This window comes from Aythya ferina (assembly GCF_964211825.1).
Source record: "Aythya ferina genome assembly, chromosome: 7".
NCBI classification, from domain to species: Eukaryota; Metazoa; Chordata; class Aves; order Anseriformes; family Anatidae; genus Aythya; species Aythya ferina.
Genome location: NC_140302.1, coordinates 11982038 through 12001365, shown reverse-complemented (window position 1 = coordinate 12001365; position 19328 = coordinate 11982038). Strand labels below are relative to the sequence as shown.

At 40.3% G+C, this 19328-nt stretch overlaps 1 protein-coding gene across 5 annotated transcripts in view; it reads right to left on the bottom strand.

The window, feature by feature from the left end:
- Nucleotides 1-312: 312 nt before the first annotated feature.
- The window catches only part of RASGEF1A (RasGEF domain family member 1A), a 159009-nt gene continuing 139993 nt past the window's right edge, over nucleotides 313-19328 (bottom strand). For all 5 annotated transcript variants that reach the window (XM_084525403.1, XM_084525407.1, XM_084525404.1 and 2 more), the window contains 11 exons: nucleotides 15720-15848; nucleotides 10467-10604; nucleotides 7034-7255; nucleotides 6658-6732; nucleotides 6356-6448; nucleotides 4614-4716; nucleotides 4239-4318; nucleotides 3399-3590; nucleotides 1827-1950; nucleotides 1513-1585; nucleotides 313-515 (listed from right to left, as the gene is read on the bottom strand). In XM_084525403.1, coding sequence (XP_084381529.1) covers nucleotides 491-515; nucleotides 1513-1585; nucleotides 1827-1950; nucleotides 3399-3590; nucleotides 4239-4318; nucleotides 4614-4716; nucleotides 6356-6448; nucleotides 6658-6732; nucleotides 7034-7255; nucleotides 10467-10604; nucleotides 15720-15848 — 1254 coding nt within the window. In that variant the 3' untranslated portion in view covers nucleotides 313-490. The remainder of the gene's footprint in view (nucleotides 516-1512; nucleotides 1586-1826; nucleotides 1951-3398; nucleotides 3591-4238; nucleotides 4319-4613; nucleotides 4717-6355; nucleotides 6449-6657; nucleotides 6733-7033; nucleotides 7256-10466; nucleotides 10605-15719; nucleotides 15849-19328) is intronic.

Genomic DNA, 19328 nt, shown 5'->3' with positions numbered 1-19328 from the left:
TCTAAGGCCTTGGCTCTACGAACACTCGTGTATGATCAGTCTCGCTGATTTGAATGAAACCACAAGGGTAGAGAGACATGTTGAGTATTCTGTAGGCTCTTGGTCCAGTGGAGTATGTGACCTGAACACTGGCTGTAGCTGGGATGTGTTTTAATTTTGTTTTATTTTGGTGGAAGTAATAAAAAATAAAAATTTGGATGCTGATAGAATAAGATCTCCCCAGGGATCCCACCTCCCGCAATACACTTCATCTCTGAGAACAGGGCCCTGCCCTTTTTTCTTTTTTTTTAAATAAAAAACAAAACCCTTCACTTAAGTGCCTTAAGGTTGACATGTGAAATATTTACCACATTTTATTTCATAAAAGGTACTGTATATACAAAACAGACCTCAGCCAGTGAGGTCTTTCTTAGCTCAGTCCAAGTCTTTCGGGTTGTAAAAACACATTCATTCTGTGTGCTTCAAAGTCTGCAGATCGGATCCAAAAATCTCAGGCCCTATTAAGCAGAGTTGTCCTAGAAAAAGTAATAAAAAAATTTCTATCACAACCACATTTTTCATAGTTTTGGTAAAGTTTGGCAACAGAACTATCTTGCATCAGTAGCTGGAAGTCTTTCTTCAAAGGACAGACTTTTCAACTGCTATAAGCTGGCCTAACTCTAAATTCCAATAATAGTGCTGCCTTTAAATGAAAATGTAACCTCTTTAACCTTCGAGCCTTCAGGACGCACTCAGACAAATAACAGAACAGCCCTGGATTTAGCACGAAGTACATAAAGAGCATAGGTGTCTGAAGTGTAAAGTTCACGTGGCTTTCCTAGGAGACCTGGGACTGCTGTCTCCTCATGATGCAGTTATGATGTAGCTCGACTGCAGCTCAGGACATACTGGATTCTTCATTCTTTATATGGTGTAGATACCTCAGATCTAAATATGTAATGACTTGCGGAGGTCTAAATCTCTTATCTGAATTAACTGATCTCATATATGTGGAATAGGTGTTTCCTACTATAAAAGAGTGAGGAAGAATCATTGAGAACTTCTTCCTTAATAAGAGTGTTTGTATAAAATTTAATCTTTTTACATAATCTGTAAGGACTTAAGTATGATAAATGATAGCACCTTCTCAGTATCTGTATTTAATTGTCCCCCTGAGAAGAGCATGCCTAAAAACTGCTATGAATGTGGACTCTGTGTTTGATAGCCCAAACCGAGCGTATTCTCCTTAATAGTCTCAGCAGTGATCCTGTAGCCTGCACTGGCTGGAAAAGCTGTATTCAGAATCCTACTGCATTTTTTTTCAGATTTGAATTCTGAAGGGGAAAAAAAAATTACACGTAGGTCAAAATGGTGCTATTTGTTGGGTTTGCAAACAGGAGGGAAGAAGCTGCCAGCTTTGTACCTGTGTGCTCAGGGCTCAGAGAAGACTGAGTTGAGTGTACAAAAGTACATATGTAGCAATCATGCCTGTGTATGTCTGCAAAAGCCCCATGTGCTAAAGAAGCTTCATACCTGAGTGTTTTCCAGCTGTCTTTTTCCATGTGGTTTTCTGGACCTTCACTTTCAAAGGATGCGATAAACAGAGCTAGTAAATACAATAAGGACAATCAGATAAATGGGTTCTGTAACTGAAAAAAATACACATACCTGCTATATAGCAGGTGCAACTTAAGCCTTAATTAATGATGTCTATTCTCATCAGGAGCCAACATGGAAGTGGTAATACATGCTTACCAATTTTTATTTTGCATGCTAATCTGTTCAGCTGTATGGTCTATGCACTTTGAGTAGGAAGACTCGCTATAACATTCAATAAAGGATTTTACCTTCTTCACTGTAAATGGGTGCTGTGAGTAGATAACTCTGGATCTTCTTGTCCTTTTCAAAAGGACACTCAACCTGCTTCCATGTCAAGAAATCATGAATCTGTCTTGAAATTTCCCAGAATTTCTGCGTGAGGTAATGGAAAGAATGTTACACTTATTTTTCTTTCAAATACTAATTATTCTGTATAATTTCAGGGCCTCTCAGTCTTGTTCTCATTCACACTTCTACTCTGAGTATCCCTTCTTTCATCATCTTCGTTGTTAGCCTTTCAACCTTCATATTTAGGAACCCAGCATAAAGGAGGAATTTCTTTGACCTTTATGCAGCTCTGAAGGTTTTGGACTTTTTCCCCCTCCAAATGTGACACACGACACCAAAGAATGTACTGTTGTAGGTGCTGTCCCTTCCCCATTCCCTTTCATATATCTCGAGATAGCCAAATGTTTCCATCTCTTGCTGCAAATAAGGTATGCTTGGTGATGTGAAAAACCTTTCATGTTTACAGACTCTGCGAGATTATTACTCTTCCACCATTTTTTACTCTGTAGCAACATGTATTGTCACCTTAGGATTAGCTTTGAATTCTAAAATGTCTCTGAATAACAATCTTTGAATAAACGAATCTTTACAACAAAAATGTACGTCACCTTATAAAAAAAATAGGGCATGAATTCCCTTTTGTTCACCTACTACGAGTCAAGCGTGCATTTCTTCAGAGAGCAGAAACTCCCTCAAAGACCTGCTAAATATCATTAGCTGGTTGTGTGTGGTGTTGGTAGCTAGCTAACCTGATGAGAGCAACCCTGAAGATTTAGGGTGAAGTTTACCTATTACAATTTGATCAGGTAGAATGGCTTGCTGCCACAGAAGGGCTTACTTTCTCCCCCATACACACACATTTCCTCCAGTCCCTTTTGAACATAAGACAGGAGCAGGGCTGAGGAGTAACAAATCTCTGCCATCACTGTTGGTACATGAAAATTCTAGTACTTGATTTCAAGTTCTTACTAAATTTTCAAGTTTGTGAGAAACTTCCCAGTGGGCTAATATAAGACTATTTCATTTTTTACTTAAGTAACTTTAAAGCATGGGTTATGGCTTCGGAAATTCTTATTTTCTTCCCCGTCCTTTCACACATCAGTTTTTCTTACACATTAGTGTTATTATACCCAGTTCTGCTTATGTATATTTTATAGTTTGCAGTCCATTTGTCCTACTTCACATAAAACATATGAATTAATCTCTATTTCAGTATACTTTTAAAGCAATCTTTTAACTAAAGGCGGTTACATTCCAGCAGTTTTATGGACTCTCTTCTGTATGTGCAGTTGTGTGTGGATCTGCCGTATATATAACATACGTGGCAATTGCAAGCCCTATCTTTCACAGAAACGTGGTATTGAGACATTAAAATTGCTTCCCCTAGATAATGATATCACTTTGTCTAGATTGCAGCAATGCTGAAGAATCTGAGGAACTCAGCAATATAACAAGTTAAAGTTTAAAAGTGACAAATGTTTGAAATGTACAATGTTTAACTAGCATTACAGTTCCAACAAACAAAGTCCTACCTTGAAGTTTATCTGTCCATTGGGTAAGCGGTTCGTATGTATTTTGTGCAGAAAGTAGATATCTTTAATAAACAGATTGAAAACTGGGATGACTATTTTCTCTCGATTGCTGTTGGCAGTCTGAGATCGCTGTGCTGCTCCTTGCAGGGCTGTGCGGTAATTACAAAAGTTGCTGGAAGGATCCATATGGTGCTGTTTTTATGGGGAAAGAAGGCAGTCGTATAATTAACATTTTTTACGTTTAAAAAGCGTGTATCTTATCAGAGAGCATATAGTATTTTCAATATCTGCGCACGGTTTTAAGCTGTCAAGATAGTCCTTTATACTGATCAGGTTAAATCAGAGTTTCTGTAATTCCTATCTTGCTTGAAAGGATGGTTCTGCACTGGCTTGACATCTATGCTTTCTTTCAATGGCTAATGGGAGGTTGAAAGGAAATAATAAATGACTACTGGGGGAAGAAAAACAATTCCTGCTTGCTCTCACCAGTCTTTGATTTCAGTTGAGTTTTGTTTTGATTCAGTTGGCCACTAGATGGAGTACTCTAATCAGTTTTATGGTTAGTAAAAAGGCATTGCCTTGCACGAAGGGTGAAAAGTACTGTGATGTTAAATTGCAATAAAGACATAGAATGAAGAAACGACCTACAGAAAACCTGCATTAGCTCTTCTTCTCAGGCAAGAAGGGATTTTGAAATCTGGGAAATGCTCTGCCTAATGTTTATATTACTGTTGACCACTGACAGAGGTGTCTGTGATCTCTGACATTGATTCTTTCCAACATCTGCTGTGGAATTACTATTTGGTGGATTTCTAAATAAAGTCTGAACTTTATACATACCTCTAAAACATCAAATTTGGCTGTTTTGACCTTTGACCAAGTTTTCTTTAGCCGCGCCACAGGACTCAAGTTCATGCCAGCTATATATAGAGAGAGAGGAGACCAAAACAGAAACAACTGAGCTGAAAAAATACAGGGCTAATGCAACTCTGTGCTTGTATGTCAGTACCACACTTATGCTTTCAAAGGCAGTTCAGCTTGACAGCCACAAGTGGTAGCTAATGCTGCCCACCCACACACTGATCTGTCGCTGGAACACGCTGCTGTTGTAGAAGCGCTGATGTGGTCAGCCAGCTTCAGGCAAGTATGAGCACAGTCTTGCCAGTCAGGTTGTGAAATGAAGTGTCTTCTGTCATCTGTGTTGAGAATACTCACAGATAATAGCCATCATTGAGTTGAAGTTTCCGATATTGAAGCACTCTCTTGCCACATCAATGAAGAATTCCACCATTCTTGTACGCTGCTTTTTCTTGACAACCTGAAAAAAAAAATTGTTAATAGGGAAGGGGTGGCCTGAAATTTGAATAGGATGTTCAGGTAAAGGCATTACTATAAAATGATTGAAGAGACATTTCAAGATGTTATCCAGTCAAGCAATCTGATGATGAAAGCCTAGGCATATTTTGTTAAGATCTGTTTTTTAACAGAAAAGTAGTATTTGGGGCTGCTATCAGTTATCTGCCCAGTTATGGGGGAGTGTAACCTCTTGTTATACATGAAGTTCAGTGTCATAAGGAACTTGTATGATCAAGTCAGACGCTTTCAAGCAACTTCCTGTTACTGGAAAAAGGAGAAAACAAGAAGCGGCTATCAGAAAAATACAGGGGGGAAAAAAAAACACCAAGGAGAGGGGGAGAAGCAGTGAAGGGACTTGAGAGCAGGGCATGTAACCTGGATGTGAGGAAAAACTAATTGCCATGTCCTGATTTCTCACATTATGCTCTTAAATGACGTGTTGAGAGCAGGTAGGTATACCTGGATATACATTATCTTCATCCATGCAAACATGTGAGGGATCTAGCAGTGATACTGGGCATCTGCTTTGCAGATTTTCCTTTATAATTAGTGAAGCAAAACTAATATATAGTATCATCTCCAAACTTTGTTTCAAAAATCCATCAGTTTTATTTATTTTTGCCTAGATTAGTCATTCATTCCCATTTTTTGCATCTACAAGTTTTGTCTGGGTTATACAAAATGGGTTCTGAGTGGTGACTGCAGACTACTTCACCAGGGATCTCTCAGAAGAAAATGGCTTGGTAGTCAATGAATTAGCTTACCCCTCATTATGCTAAAACCTTTTGCTTGGTTGTTTTAATAAAGGCATTAGTTACATCAGCCAGATCTAGAAGAAGAGGACTTAGTATGTTTTGTAATAAGTTCTGTGAGAGCAGGAAATCTTTTAAGATGTTAGGGTTCATAAAGGAGACAGCATGAAGCTGCTGCGGGCATCTGGGTTTCCCCCATGGGGTTGCCAAATGTGTGGGAATAAAGAGGAAATGTACCATTTGATACAATTGGTACCTATTACTAGCAGTCTCAAAAGACAGTTTATATGTACAAGAAGGGTTTCTGGGGCAGTATCTTCCATTTCATTGCTAGTTGTATGACAAAAGTTACTTTTAGCCTCTACTAAGGCTATTCTCCTTCTTTTTGTTTTTAACCTTTCTCCTTCTATACTTCTGAAGAGCGAGCTTTGTTCCTCATTTCTTTTTTTTTCTGCTATAACAAAACTGTACATATGGCTGTAGTAATGATCTCTAAGTACAGTGGAAGGAGAGCAGTTTATCAGTAACTCTGTGCTTCGGTAGTGAGTACCTGAACACTTTATGGATGTATTTAAGAGAAACACAACTCCCAACTGAAATGCCACACAACTTCCATTTCATGGCATGACTAATGTTACTATGGAAGCTACACAAAACCAGAGAATACATGCAAAGCCAAATGTAGCTGTGAACTCTTAATCACATAAGCACACAAATAATTTAATGCTTGAATAATGCAATTATCTTCAATTGGACTGCTCATGTTTAAATCTGTTAGACCACTGCCTGCCATTTGTCCTTAAGGACAGGATTATTTTGCTATATTATCTTCTACCAGTAAGTACCCACCCTACAAATCTCTGTAGCCACCAGCATGCTAAGACAATTGAACCAGTTGTCATAGGCCTCCAAATTGTAGGTTTTGGTAACATCGCCTCGGCACTGCAAGAGAAAAGGCCACATATTAATCCTATCCTGTATTATGACAACACACCAAAGGATAAACTTCCAGTCATGTCTTGATTGAAATCTTACTGGATATTTCTGAAGGCATGAGCCTCACAAAGATCAGAAAGTGGCAGCCTTTTTTGCACAGCGTATACTCAAATCCTAATTACTGTTTCTTTTCCCCTCTGTACCCCTTCCCGTACCTTGTGATTATCTAGGGAGTCCATGTGGCTGACAATCTGCATCAGATCCTCTGGGTAAATGTTGCTCACCCGTTCCTGTGTTCAGAGAGATGAGAGATTGTCACTGTACAGGCAGACAGGGAGATCAGTTAAAAATGCATCAATAAATCCAAAGCTGTGAGATCGTTTTGGTAACTTTCATCTCCTTAAGCTTTCTTTACTGATAAGTATGAAACATTTCTACAGAGTGTACCTTATTGTTTTTGTTCGTCATTTGGCATTTTTGGATTAGAACACTGGAGGCTTTCAGTGAAGCCTATAGCAAAATTCATACTGATGAGTATATTAATATTTAGTAAATGGAAAATGAAATAATTCACACAAATCGATGTCTCACCAGTTCAATATGGGTTAGTTGCTGTGCCAAGATCAGAGGGTCACAGCACACGCTCAGGATGTCCTTTTGAGTTGACTGTGGCTTGTTTTTGAGGATGGTGCCCTTGTCAGTAACAGGTTGCCGGAATTTCTCTCTGATTTCCTGGTACTGGCTCCGTGCAGAGAGGGCCATCAGGAGATTCTGTGTCATCTGGCTAGTGATCTTTTTCACTGTCCCATTTTCCTAAGCAAAAGGCAGAAACAAGGATTGCTAAAAACCTTTAACTCTTGCAGATGCATCACCAAACAATTTCTGACTGGGAAAAAATAAATCCATTATCTTTCATCTTATATGGGCTGGGCATCCTGTGACACAGGAACTGCCTACACAGCCACATAATGATGTTGTGCCTGCCTGCCTTCCCAGCTGTTTCACTGCCTGGCTGGGCTGCTCCTGGCAGTTGTTGACTGGCACCCCATTTCCAAGGCCTTTGGGTAAACAGCTTATAAGTGAATTTACTGAAGGGTGGCAGAGCTACTTGTACAGGCGTTCTTGGATCCTCTGTGTACCAAGTGACAAAAGCTTTGTCATTCCGAGCAGACCCTCTGATGACCAGGCCTGTATAGCCCAACAGAATCCAGGGAATGCACATTGTATCCAGGAACATGCCTGCAAAGACATTTGAATTCTTTCTACCATGGCTTTTTTATGCCCTATACTTCCCTCTGAGGTCAACTCCAAAGAGCTAACTTGATCAGGTTCCTATTCCTTGGTCTCCCTGATTACTACTTGAAATGATACAAATTCATTGACTCTGCTCTCCCTGCTGCTGGAGGGGAAAAAAACAAAACAAAACAAAAACTAGTTCTATCAGACAGTCCTCCTTTCCACTAGGCTATCGCTCTCTTGCTTTCATGCAAATTATTTCTCTTGAAGTTAGCCACTAGGTTAACTGTTGGTTTACAGCACGCTGTGTTGGTTTCCACCAGTCAACTGGATGCAGTATGAAGATCTGCAATGGCTCTGATCGTTCAAAGAAGCCACTAATGTGCAGTGATGACTGAAATTATGTAGCAGATGTGAGAGACGATGACTACCAAATACTTGTACATCGCATGCTATAATTAAGCAATAATAGTGTCAGAATGTTGCTTTACAAGGCAATAATCTGACTCCCAAGTGGAATCAAATGAAAAGCTGAAGGCAGTGTAGCTCATCTTGATGAGGCAACTAGATTTCCACTGAACAGCAGCTGGCTGGAGCCATTTCGGATATTGTGCTACAAGTGCTTAGAAATGCCGAGGGAGCTTGGTGGGGGGACTAAAATAGAGCGCTAATTCTGCTCTCCAGTATGCTGAGCTTTATGTTGTGAACCACTTGACTTCAGCCACTGTGCCTCACTTACCCATGCCTACCCCCTTACATTTCTAGATGCAGATCACAGGGAATCAAATGTGAGGGTGGGTGAGGCTATCAGACATTATTTGGAAGTGTACAAAGAAACTGCAATGGTATTAAAAAGTATGGCTTACTTAAGCTATTGTGATTTTATCAGTATCTTAATTTTCAGACCAAGCCTCTTTGAGAGTTTTAGCAGTTTCCTTTCCTTAGTGATCTTGTCCTAAATTTTCTTATAACTTCAGAAAATAAAGGTGAAAGTTTCAGCTGATCTGAGAGGTATGACTTCGAGTTTGGTTTCCAGCATCGGTGAGTTGACAGTAACTCATCCTTGTTTGAGTTCAGGTGAGACGTTTGTACTTAGCCCTGGCTGTAGCTATAGCTGTCTGTTATGCAGCCTTCTATCACTGGCACAAGCACCTGACTATTGTGTGTCAGTTCTTGATTTACCTCCTATCTTATATATGTGAACGGTATCCTAGGGGGATTTGGAAAAGCTTTAAAATACAAAATAAAAATCTAAAGTGTTGCCATAATCCCCTGCTGAAGCATGGCATGGGTAATTTCTTAGGACAGAAAGATGGTAACAAATACTGAGAGCAAGAGCTGCTTTTTGTCAGTGTCAAATTAAATCTCCTAGGGGTCAGATGTGGCATAGCTTTTCACTGATCAAACCTGACTTGTAGCCTCGCTAAGGGGATAAATACTATGATGCTGTAATTAAGAGATGTCATCAGAAGCCTCAGACATCAGAGCACTGAGCCATTGCGAGATGTTTTCTCCCAAATGACAACTTATACGTAAGAGTAGGGAGGAAGAGGAAGAGAAAGAAAGGTCACAACTTCTTTCTAGATCAGAATAATAGACAAAATAAATACCAAGATACACGTGCTAAACAAACCCCCTGCAATTTTGCCAAGTCCCCTTTCACAGTATCTCTGCCAACGTACACCTCTCTGCCCTGTTTACAAAGGGAACAGAAGGTGCCTTATAATCCTATCTGCTTTTCCCCTCCTACTAAGGCACTGACATTTTCATAGCAGCATCCAGTTAAACAGCTGTGCTGATGTAACAGAACTGACATACTTCCTTTTGACAACCTGGTAACGCCTAACTGCTACGCGTCCTATCACTGATTCACACCGTGCTGTCAGACCTGCTATTCTTCCTTGTCTCTGTACTGGAATCAATGAAAACAGCACACAATTGTCTTCCTGTTTCCTGCTAATTGTTCTCTAAAGAATCTTGAAGTTTTGGCTTTCAAAACAAGAAGCTTCTCCTTGTATAGAAGTAACCCTTCGTGTTCACACAAACACCCCACAGTTAATTCCCTTGCAGTTCTCGATTATAGCCCTTCTTCTGTCTGTTGGTAGTTAGAGTGACTTTCTCAGTAAGGAAGAAGTATAGGCTTCGTCATTTTTCTCTTTAAACAAACAAACAAAAAAAAGAAGAGTAACATCTGTAGTTATCTTCTAATTTGCTTTATCTGATCACTTCAGAAACGTTTTTTGTGAGAGCTAGTTTTCTTCACAAACTGAAAACTCAAGGCTGCTAAGAGTGGTGACTGACCAGCTAGCAGGTCTCAAACTTCCTTTGCGGAAATACTTCAGGGGCACCTTAAATGTAGCAAAAAATAAAACACACAAAAAAAACAGTCACTCATAAGCATCTTCACCTTGAGCTAGAGTACACTGATACAACGTACTTGATAGTCTTTGAGTAGCAGCAAAGCACAAAGGATGGGACATAAGTCGTCATGAGAGTTAACTGTATTGTGCCATTATAGTCACTGTTCTTTCTGCTTCTGCAATACATCTACTTTTCATCACTGAATTTTCTGTCTCTTCATCTTATACTCGGTGATTATACACAGAGAGTTTCTGCTAATGGGCCATTAAGTTCATCCCTCAGCCTGTGTCCTGCAGCTACGCTGACAGCTTAGTAACTGCTGCTGTAGTCTGTTTAGAAAATACTGCATGTAGGAGCAACAGTTTCCAATTTAATACGATAAACTACATAGAGGCTGACACAAATATTACTTCCCCCCCGCCCCTACCTCATCACATTGTGTGATCCTGTGAGCGATCTCCTTCAACTCTTTCATGGATTTTTCATCTTGGAAATCATAGGGGAAAGTTTCAGTCCATTCCTTCAGGAGCTGAATGATTTTGGCAGCAAAGGATTTCAGCTTTGCCTAGAAAGAAGCAATGTGTTAATTACTGACCACAGACCTGTCTGACAGTAAATACTTGATGATGGTTTGCATAAAACTAGATGTCCTTGAATATACTTTGCATCTGTGGTAGGTCAAGGGGAGAAAAAAAGAGCATATTTAACAGTGAGCCAGATTCCTAAATAAGATGACTTAGCCCCCTTTCAGGATAGCTTGGCAATGTTTCTTACCAAACTCTTTGAAGATATTTTCAAGGTTAGCTTTATAAAGCCAGGAAGATGACAGGATAGTTTAAGCATCTTATTTGATTGAAGTCCGTGGGACTTAAGCTGATTTATGCCATCTGAGGCAGCGGTACCTTTACTGTTACAATTCAAATGCATACCAAATGCAGCCCTGTACCAGGTATCTTTCATGAGAAATGTTCACAAAGACACTTCTGTTCTACAGAATTTATCAGACCCTCCAGACTGAGCTGTGTATTAAAATGAATGAATGACAGGAAAGATGTGTGTGTTCTCTCCGTGAAATCTAAATCAAAATGGACGGAGAAAATAGTTCTTCCTCCCTGTTCTGTGGTTGATAGCTTTTTGAGTAAGGGCCAACACTTTTTTTTTATTTTCCAAGTTCTTCTGTTACTCATGAATCTTCAAAGGCTTTTCATCGGATAGACCTGAATTGGATGCCAATTATAGCAGTACCATAGCAATAGAGAGCAGCATCAGTAAATCTGAAGGAGCACCCATGCAAAACTGAGTGGGTGTGCTAGAAAGACTTTTAACAAGCCAGAATCAAAACTTTGTTCGAGTTATGTTTATTTTCTACCCAACTGGTGATGCACTGAGGGGAAAATGAGGAAGTTTTCATCTGTTCACCTTCCTACTTGTGTAAGCTAAAGAAGTCACATTAAACAGCTGTTCATTCTTCTCATCTGCAATGTAATTTCCTTATTGCACTCTCGATCAGAAGCTTAGGGGCTACAGAAGGTGATTTTAGTATGGGAGTATTGCCACAGGAAGTTTAAGACAGATGATGCTTTACAAGAATTGATAGGAATTTCTGCCTCAAAATATCATCTGATCATAGTATCTCCCAGGATGACTTAATCAAAACCTAAAGTAAACCAAACTAAACTATTTTTTCACTCCTTACACGTCACAGGTATGCAGTCAGAATATCAATAAATGGTTAATAAGAACTTTAAACCACGCACCCTGGAATTTTCACTCTGACAATGAACAAATGCTCCTTGCAAGTCTGAAGGGAATTTTCTTGCCTTTTTTCCAGAGTTGCAAACTGCACTTCACTAGCATGCTTTTCCTAGCTCTTTTTATCGACAGTAGTTAATTGATCCTGCAAGCATAGAATAGTTGGGTAGTAATGGCAACAAGGAAACATCCTCTTTGCCAGCAGTCGGCATTCCTGCAAAGCACACAGATAGGTGAGGAAGGCTCTGACAGTTCAGTTTCTGCTGGTGATGATGTGGAGCCCAGCTTCAAGGTCTTTCTAAATAGAGGGCAATACAGCTCCAGATGATAGTTGTCTGTCCACTGTCACCTGCCTTGAGGAAAAGACAATTTAGGCTCCTTTGCTAGGAAATGCATGGAGCCTTCCATTATTAAAAGAAGAACCTGCAGGTGATGAGAGAACTAATTAGCCAGGCAGTATGCTTCCATTCAGTCGGAGTTAACAGGTACATGCATACTCCCCTGTTGGTCACCCAAAGCCGCTATGGAACTGGTTTTGGTATTAGTTAACCTGACCTTTTCTTTTAAACTTTTGAAATTTAGCATGGAGGGATGGGGGAAGGAAGGCTCCAGAATCCTTAGGCTGTGGTGAGCAGCTCCACGTGAACTCTGACTTCCCATCCCATGTATCTGTACTTGGGAGTCGCTAGCGTTTGCTTTCTGGTAGAAAGCTGGGCATCTTTTACAAGACAATGTCAAACTATTTTTGTCTTTGGGATTACAGGTGTAAAAAGCCTATTGTTTTACCAGATGCTTTAATGCTCAAGAAAAGGAGGCGTGCTTTGAGCACAACACTAAAAACCATCAGCACAGCAAAACATGAGATTCCGGTTTCACGTGCGCTCTAGTGAAACCCAGAGCAGCGTGACAGGCTGGCCGCACGTGGTTTGCCATAAGCTAGATAGAAATTGCACAGATACATGGGCAGCAGCAACACGCGTTCTCTTTTTTTGTCATGCTTGCAATAAACCCACCAGCCTGCTCTTTCTGTAGTCCTGCCCCAGATGTCAGCCTCTCCTTGCAAGGCCTGAATTCTCTGGAGTCAGTGGGAGCACCTCTCCCATAAGTGTTCGAGAAGAAAGATACTTCTGTTAAGTACTTGGGACAGCCCTGTTTTACATGAGGCAAAACACAGGCAGGCCTGAGAACCAGCTCCCAGTTAGAAAGGAGGGCAGCTGCAGTAACTGGCTGCAGGAAAGGGAGGCTTAATGACATTGACCTGGTTACGAGTACTGTTCCCATTTTTTGGTTTAAAATCTTACTGCTGACAGAAACTGAGGGCGTGATTAGTATTTTTGAAGGGACTTATGTATTCTGAGACAGGTAAGACAAGCTTAATAGGAGCTAACTTTTACTTTATACACAAGTGCTTTTTTCTGTGGCCATTTTCTTTGAGTCTCCAATTTCCAGTGTGCTTATGGAGGGTTAAATTTTATCCCTTATGGTCAAGCTCAACTACTTGTATCTATAGTATAACTGGCATTTTAAACCGTGAAACCCTTTTTTTTATGATTGGCCAAAAAGACTCTCAGCGGGCTCTAAGACATCCCATATGTCTTCTTAATGTACTTTTCTCTCAGCTTGTTTTCTACAGTTTGCCAGAAATGTCAAAAACAAAGGAAAGATCAATATTGTGGTGCCTAACCTAAACACCCATCTCCTTGCCACTTTTTCAGCTCACACAGTACCCAGGCAACAAGTCAGGCAGCTTCTTGTCTTAGAGTTTGTTTATGCAAATCTTTTATCAGACATGATCAGGGCTGCTTTAACTACTTTTGCCAGCTATTTTCTGCTATGAAGTCCCCTATTAGAAGGTAAGGTCAGCTGATGATGGGTTATGAGTGTGAGTAGGTAGAGTGCCTTGAGTTGAGAATTTCCACGCTACCTATAAAATGAGCTTTGACTTGTTGCCAGATAGAAAAACAAATGTTTGCATATGCTAGTGGCCAAGTTTTTGTGTAAAAGATACAGGTGCTTGTAGTACAGGTCTGCAAAGTAGTCATTCGAGAGGGATGTTAGAATTTTTATGTAGTGTTTCCCAAGAATGCTGTGTTCAGTGAGCTGGAAAAAATTACAGTTCGTATTAAGGGGGATGGAAGGGATCAAGGGCGTAGTAGGAAAAGCAACTAGAAAAGCATGTAAATTACAGCAGCCTCCCAAACACTCATGTTTTATTGTCACCCTGCTGTTGGTTTTCCTGTAGGCCCATTTCCAAATTGTCAGCAGAAGGTGTAAGAGTGTGGGTGTTTGGAATATGAGCAGCTCTACTTCACATCCTGTTGTTACGATGTAATGCTAATTCATTTCAGTGTGGAAGTCATGATTTCTTAAATGCATCTGCTGAAAAGCCAGAATTGTACTACTTCACCACTAGCACCATATCTTTAACAGTCAAGTGATTTAGTCTCCAGCTACTGTTTGAGCTTAAAAAAAAAAAACACAACTCATCTAAGTGTATTATTTTTCACAGAAGAGTTTCATTTTATATTCCATTATTTTTAAATCCAAGCATTTCACGTACATATTTTGACACTAACTACTGACAGCAGTCACTCATCCTTACCACGTATCTGTAGACAGCTTTACCCCATGTTTCAGACATGTTTCAGTCCCAGCATCTCTTACAACTTCCTACCTCTGATGGTTCCTCAGCTCTGTCTAACTAAACACTACAATTTACAAAGGAGCAGCGTGGGGTTGCTAAGTCATGAACTAGTTCAGGGGTGGTGATGGGAACTGTTAGCACCTCTGTACAAAGATGGATGCAGTAGTCCTTACATCTGCCTTCCCTGAGAACCTCCAATTTCCCAGCACCAACACAGCTAGTTACACAGCTGTTTGGTGAGTGGAGCAGGGGACTGACCTGGATGCAAGTCACCCTGCACCAAGGGGTTAGCTTTCCCCGTGGAGGAGTGTTGTGGCATAATATGAGACTGCAGACCAGGAATAGGAAGGGGGAGAGAAGCCCTTAAGCCAGTATTGCTGTCAAAAAGCCTGTGTTGCCAAAGCACAGGGTTACCATTTGTGCTCCCCATTTGGACTCCTGATGCAACAAGGAGAAAAGGAAATGGGATTATCAAAGTGTTGAGAACTAGGAATGTGAGCCTCTAATTTTGCATTATAGAAGAATGGATCTAAAATATGCCCAGGATTTGAGCAGTTGAGATCATTAAGTATTTGCTGACTTCATCCTTGTTTCTGCCGCTTATATTTGCATCCCAGCTGGGACTATTCTGGTACTTTGTTTTCAGTCAAGTCCTTCAATACATGTTTTCCATAATGGTGAGACTTAAATGGATTTCAGTGCATATCATAAACTGTCCCCGTTACGTCTAATTAGTTGTAGTAAAACTGCATATTCATATGTGCAAGCATAGGCTACCATTTCAAGTAGTGCATCCCTTTATTTTCATGAGAGGAAAATTCCTGATTTACTGTTACACCAAGCTATGTGTAACACCCCAGCAATAATGGGTTCCTAGTGTACCTCTAGCAGGGCTCGCAGCTCTGATAGCGTGATGACGGGACTCAGATTGCAGACAGACCTAGCCTGGCAAAAGCCCAAAGGTGCAAAGCGAGTTGCTGGCCAGGTTTCATGGCAGATAAGCATTGCTCCAGCATGCAGCACTGACCTGGAGCTCATGAGCAAGGTTGTGTTTCTGGCCACTGTACCAGGCTGATAAGGTACTACGTAGCCTACAGTTGTAGTCAGCAAAGAAGCAACAGTACTTCAAGGAAGACAACACAAGTAAAAGCACATTCAGTAATACATGCTGATCGTAATTTCAATTTATTCTTTATCTATCTATTTAGCTTTTTAATGAAAAGGAGAGAGTGGGAAATAAATGACAGCAGCACAGCCAACTGCAGGGCATAAATGTTCATTTACCTTTTCTGCCTCAGTCCCCGTTTCCAGCTGCTGCTTCTGTTTGATGCAGATCTGCCCCACTTTAGCCAGGAGCTCATGGGGATGAATGAAGACTCGGGAGCTCAGCAGGAAAGTGAAGATGTAAGTCCTCTGTGGGAGCAGAGAGGGAAGAAAGCAAGTAGAATAACTTTAGCAAAATCATCTGTCTTCCCTGGAGACTAATAAAAAAAAACTATTCTATAAAATATAAATGTAGCTTTACTTCTAAACTTTGTGTAATTCTTCCTTCCTCCAGAGAGGTTGTGGTCTTTTCTAGCACTGTTAAGAGGAAATGTAGGCTTCAAGGCTACTGTGGTGTTGTTTCCAGATTGCCAGATTATTTCCCTTTAAAATGGCCAACTTAATATGCCTAACTAGTCATCACTCACCAAAAGACAAATGAAATACGTTCAGTGTAGGGTGTTATGTCATTTGAACACTATTATTTTTGCCACTTGGTTTCTGCAGGAGTGACTGTTTTTCATTGAGCTGCAGAAAACTGCTTCATGTGTATTCAAAACCACAGCTGTAATTTCTTCATGTATCTTTTTTCTTTCCTTTTTCCCACAGTCACTGACACAAGCTTGAGCGTAGATTGAGGCCATATGACAGTAATTCAGTTTTAGGCTTACTTTTACCTATGTGGGCCTGTTTCAGACTCCTTTCAGCATGAATTCTACCAGTATGTGTCAACAATTATTATTTCTCATTAGAAAGAGCCTCTTCACTTGCTCTGTAAAAGCTGTAATGCATCGCATTCCAAATCATACTCTGGGCAATTACACGAAGGGAGAATGCCTTTGTGCCCTGGTCCTGTTTTGGTGTTTGAAACTTGGCTTCTGTATTTGGATGTAATCACCAGAGTAATGTTGTTAGCAGCTCTTAAGGGCTTCTGTTGAAGCTTTCTGACAAAAATTGTAGTAAGGAAATTGTAGGGGATCTCCTTCGCTAAGGATTTCAATTACCCTATGCTATGTTTGCAGTGTGTACTGTTACTTTGCACCATGTTTTTAGAAATGTGATTTGGCAGGCCACAGCCACATGCGCATATAAATAACCACTGTGCACATATGTCACCTTGGATTGGGCAAGTAAATTGAGACATCTAAGAACTTAAAGCCAGTTGTCTAAAATATGGCATCTTTACAGTTTGCTACTGAATTTTGCTGCTTGTAGTCTCTAAAGCATACTTGCAGCCAAACAATGATGGCATCTTCAAATCCAAAAAGATTATGGAGTTTACCTCTCTAATTACAATAATGTGTGCTATTAATGAAAAATGTTTCCACTTCTCTAGTATCCAGAGTGCCCTACATTATAAGTTTAGTATTAAAATACTTCCAAATATCAGAATGGGAAAAAGGAGTGTTTTTAAAATATAAATGAAGTTAACTAGAGGTCAGTGTGCTGAGAGTTGGGAGTGTTGAGAGTGTGCGAAGTACATAATAGGTTAAGTATGTATCCATGGAAAATCCAAAATCCAACTCTTTCCCAAGCTTGCAGAGGAAGCTAATGAAGGAACAGAGTGAAATGTGACACTGCAGAGGCATTTAAAATACAAATTATGATTTTAAGGCCTTATAAGCACTGGGGTTCATGTATTAAATTAGGAATAGCATTAAATCTGTGCAATTAAAATGAATTCATTTGTAGGTTTTGCCTCCTCTACAGCTTATGAATAGATGAAGAGAGGAGAAGAAGGGCTAGGTTAACTGGATGGGCACTTTGGGTTGGGTTCTTGAGAAGCACTTCCATGGTCTACCAGAGACAGACAGCTGGGGCCACCTAATGACTTCATAATTCATAATGACTTCAAGTGGGTGGCCTGGACAGTGGCAGGACACAGCAATTTCCCTTCATGGTGGCATGGCTGCAAACGTCCCAAAAATGGACATAGTGATAACTTAAACTGGGCTTCTGCCCAACAAGCTTATGTGTCTCTTCAGAATTTTCAGAGTTACAGTTACATGACAAAAAAAAAATGTTTATGAACTTTAACAAGAAATTTAATGTAGCTCTTACACCTGCATCTGGAAACAGTTGATGAGATTGTGCTAGCTTTGGAGAAATTTGATATATAAAATGTTGAGTAGTGTGCATGCAATGTGTTACAGGCCGAAGAGCTGACTTGGTTACAGACGGGGACTTGGTTATGTTATGGGGACAACATATCACTTGTTGTATGCTTATATATGTGAGAATGATCCTTAAACTGATACACTTATTTTAAGAATTAAAATATGAGACAGAATGGTGTTGGTTTTGGGGGGTAACCTATGCCTGGTTGTCCTCTCTTATTTTTTGTAGCCAATTCCTGTCTTTGTTTCTATCAACACTGTCCCTGAACTTAAAACTGTAAGTCTGGCCTATCTGGGAAAGGAATTTAGCTGCTGGGTGTGTCGGCTGTCACAGGGTTGTGTGAAGACTTTTATTCTGGAAATGTGAAGCAGCTATTGCTTTTGCTTTTACCCTATTTTGCATTTAAGAGAGCTGGGGAATAAAAAAAAAAAAAAAAAAAAAAGGAGCTCTGATACTTTTTCATCCCTTCCACACATTCTTGTTCTTTGGAAGTCTGGAAGCCCACGAGAAAGTTGCCTGTACGCATAAGTGGCAAGGAACCAAAATGCAAGCCACGCTGCCCTGTCAGTGACCTCCGCTCTGATAAGCTGGAACACATTCTTTTAAGGAAAGATATAATTTTGCTTCTCGTACTAATTCTAGTGTAGGTCTCATTGGTGGAAGTCTGTGTGATGTGGGACAATGTTTGTCCAGAGTGACTTCAAGAAAGCCCCACTCAGAGTATCATTTTCCTGATGTTATACTGCAAGAGAAGAGTGACCCAGATGACCTGTACTTGTGTTTGGTCTCTTCAGTACTGTTTTGTATGAGGTTCAAAAAACTGCTGAAGTGGCAAGATACAGGAAGATATGCGGCCGTAGAAGCGTGTGCTTTTCATTTTAGGTTTGCTGGTGTCTCTCTGTAATCAGCAGTATCTGTACCGGACCTGTGCGATGCTTTTCCAGACAACATTGAACTGCTAAACTGTAGAAACAAATTATTCTTCTTCTGGAACCCATCTGCTGTATTTATGCCGCTTCTTAAGTCACTTAACCGAGGCTGGTTTACAATATATGGGTGTCTGGTCTTACTTCTTAGGTTTCTTTTTTGATACTGCTGGTAGAGATTTGAGACTTTTTGCTTATGCTGGCATAGACAAGGGAGTAACTGCAAGTAAACAATCCTGTGTCTGACAGCAGTGCCGAGCCCTATCTCCCTGCCTCTGCTAATAACCACTTCCTATCCAATGGAGAGGATCGAGGTTGAACCAAGCTGTACACATCAGCTTAGCGGTAGGTCTCGGTGGTTAGGAACCACTTTTCTGGATAGGAAATATTTCACGCTAATGTCAGATGCCTTCTCCAGATGGAGCATTTCTGTGATTTATTACACCTATACCCCTACACCCGTATAGGCTCGATGCTGTAACAGACTAAAGACCCCCACTCTCTCATATGCAGTCCCCCACATATGAAGAAGATGGTTTGGAGAAGGAAACTTAGCTTTGAAGCTAGCTGGTTTGACAAAAAATGA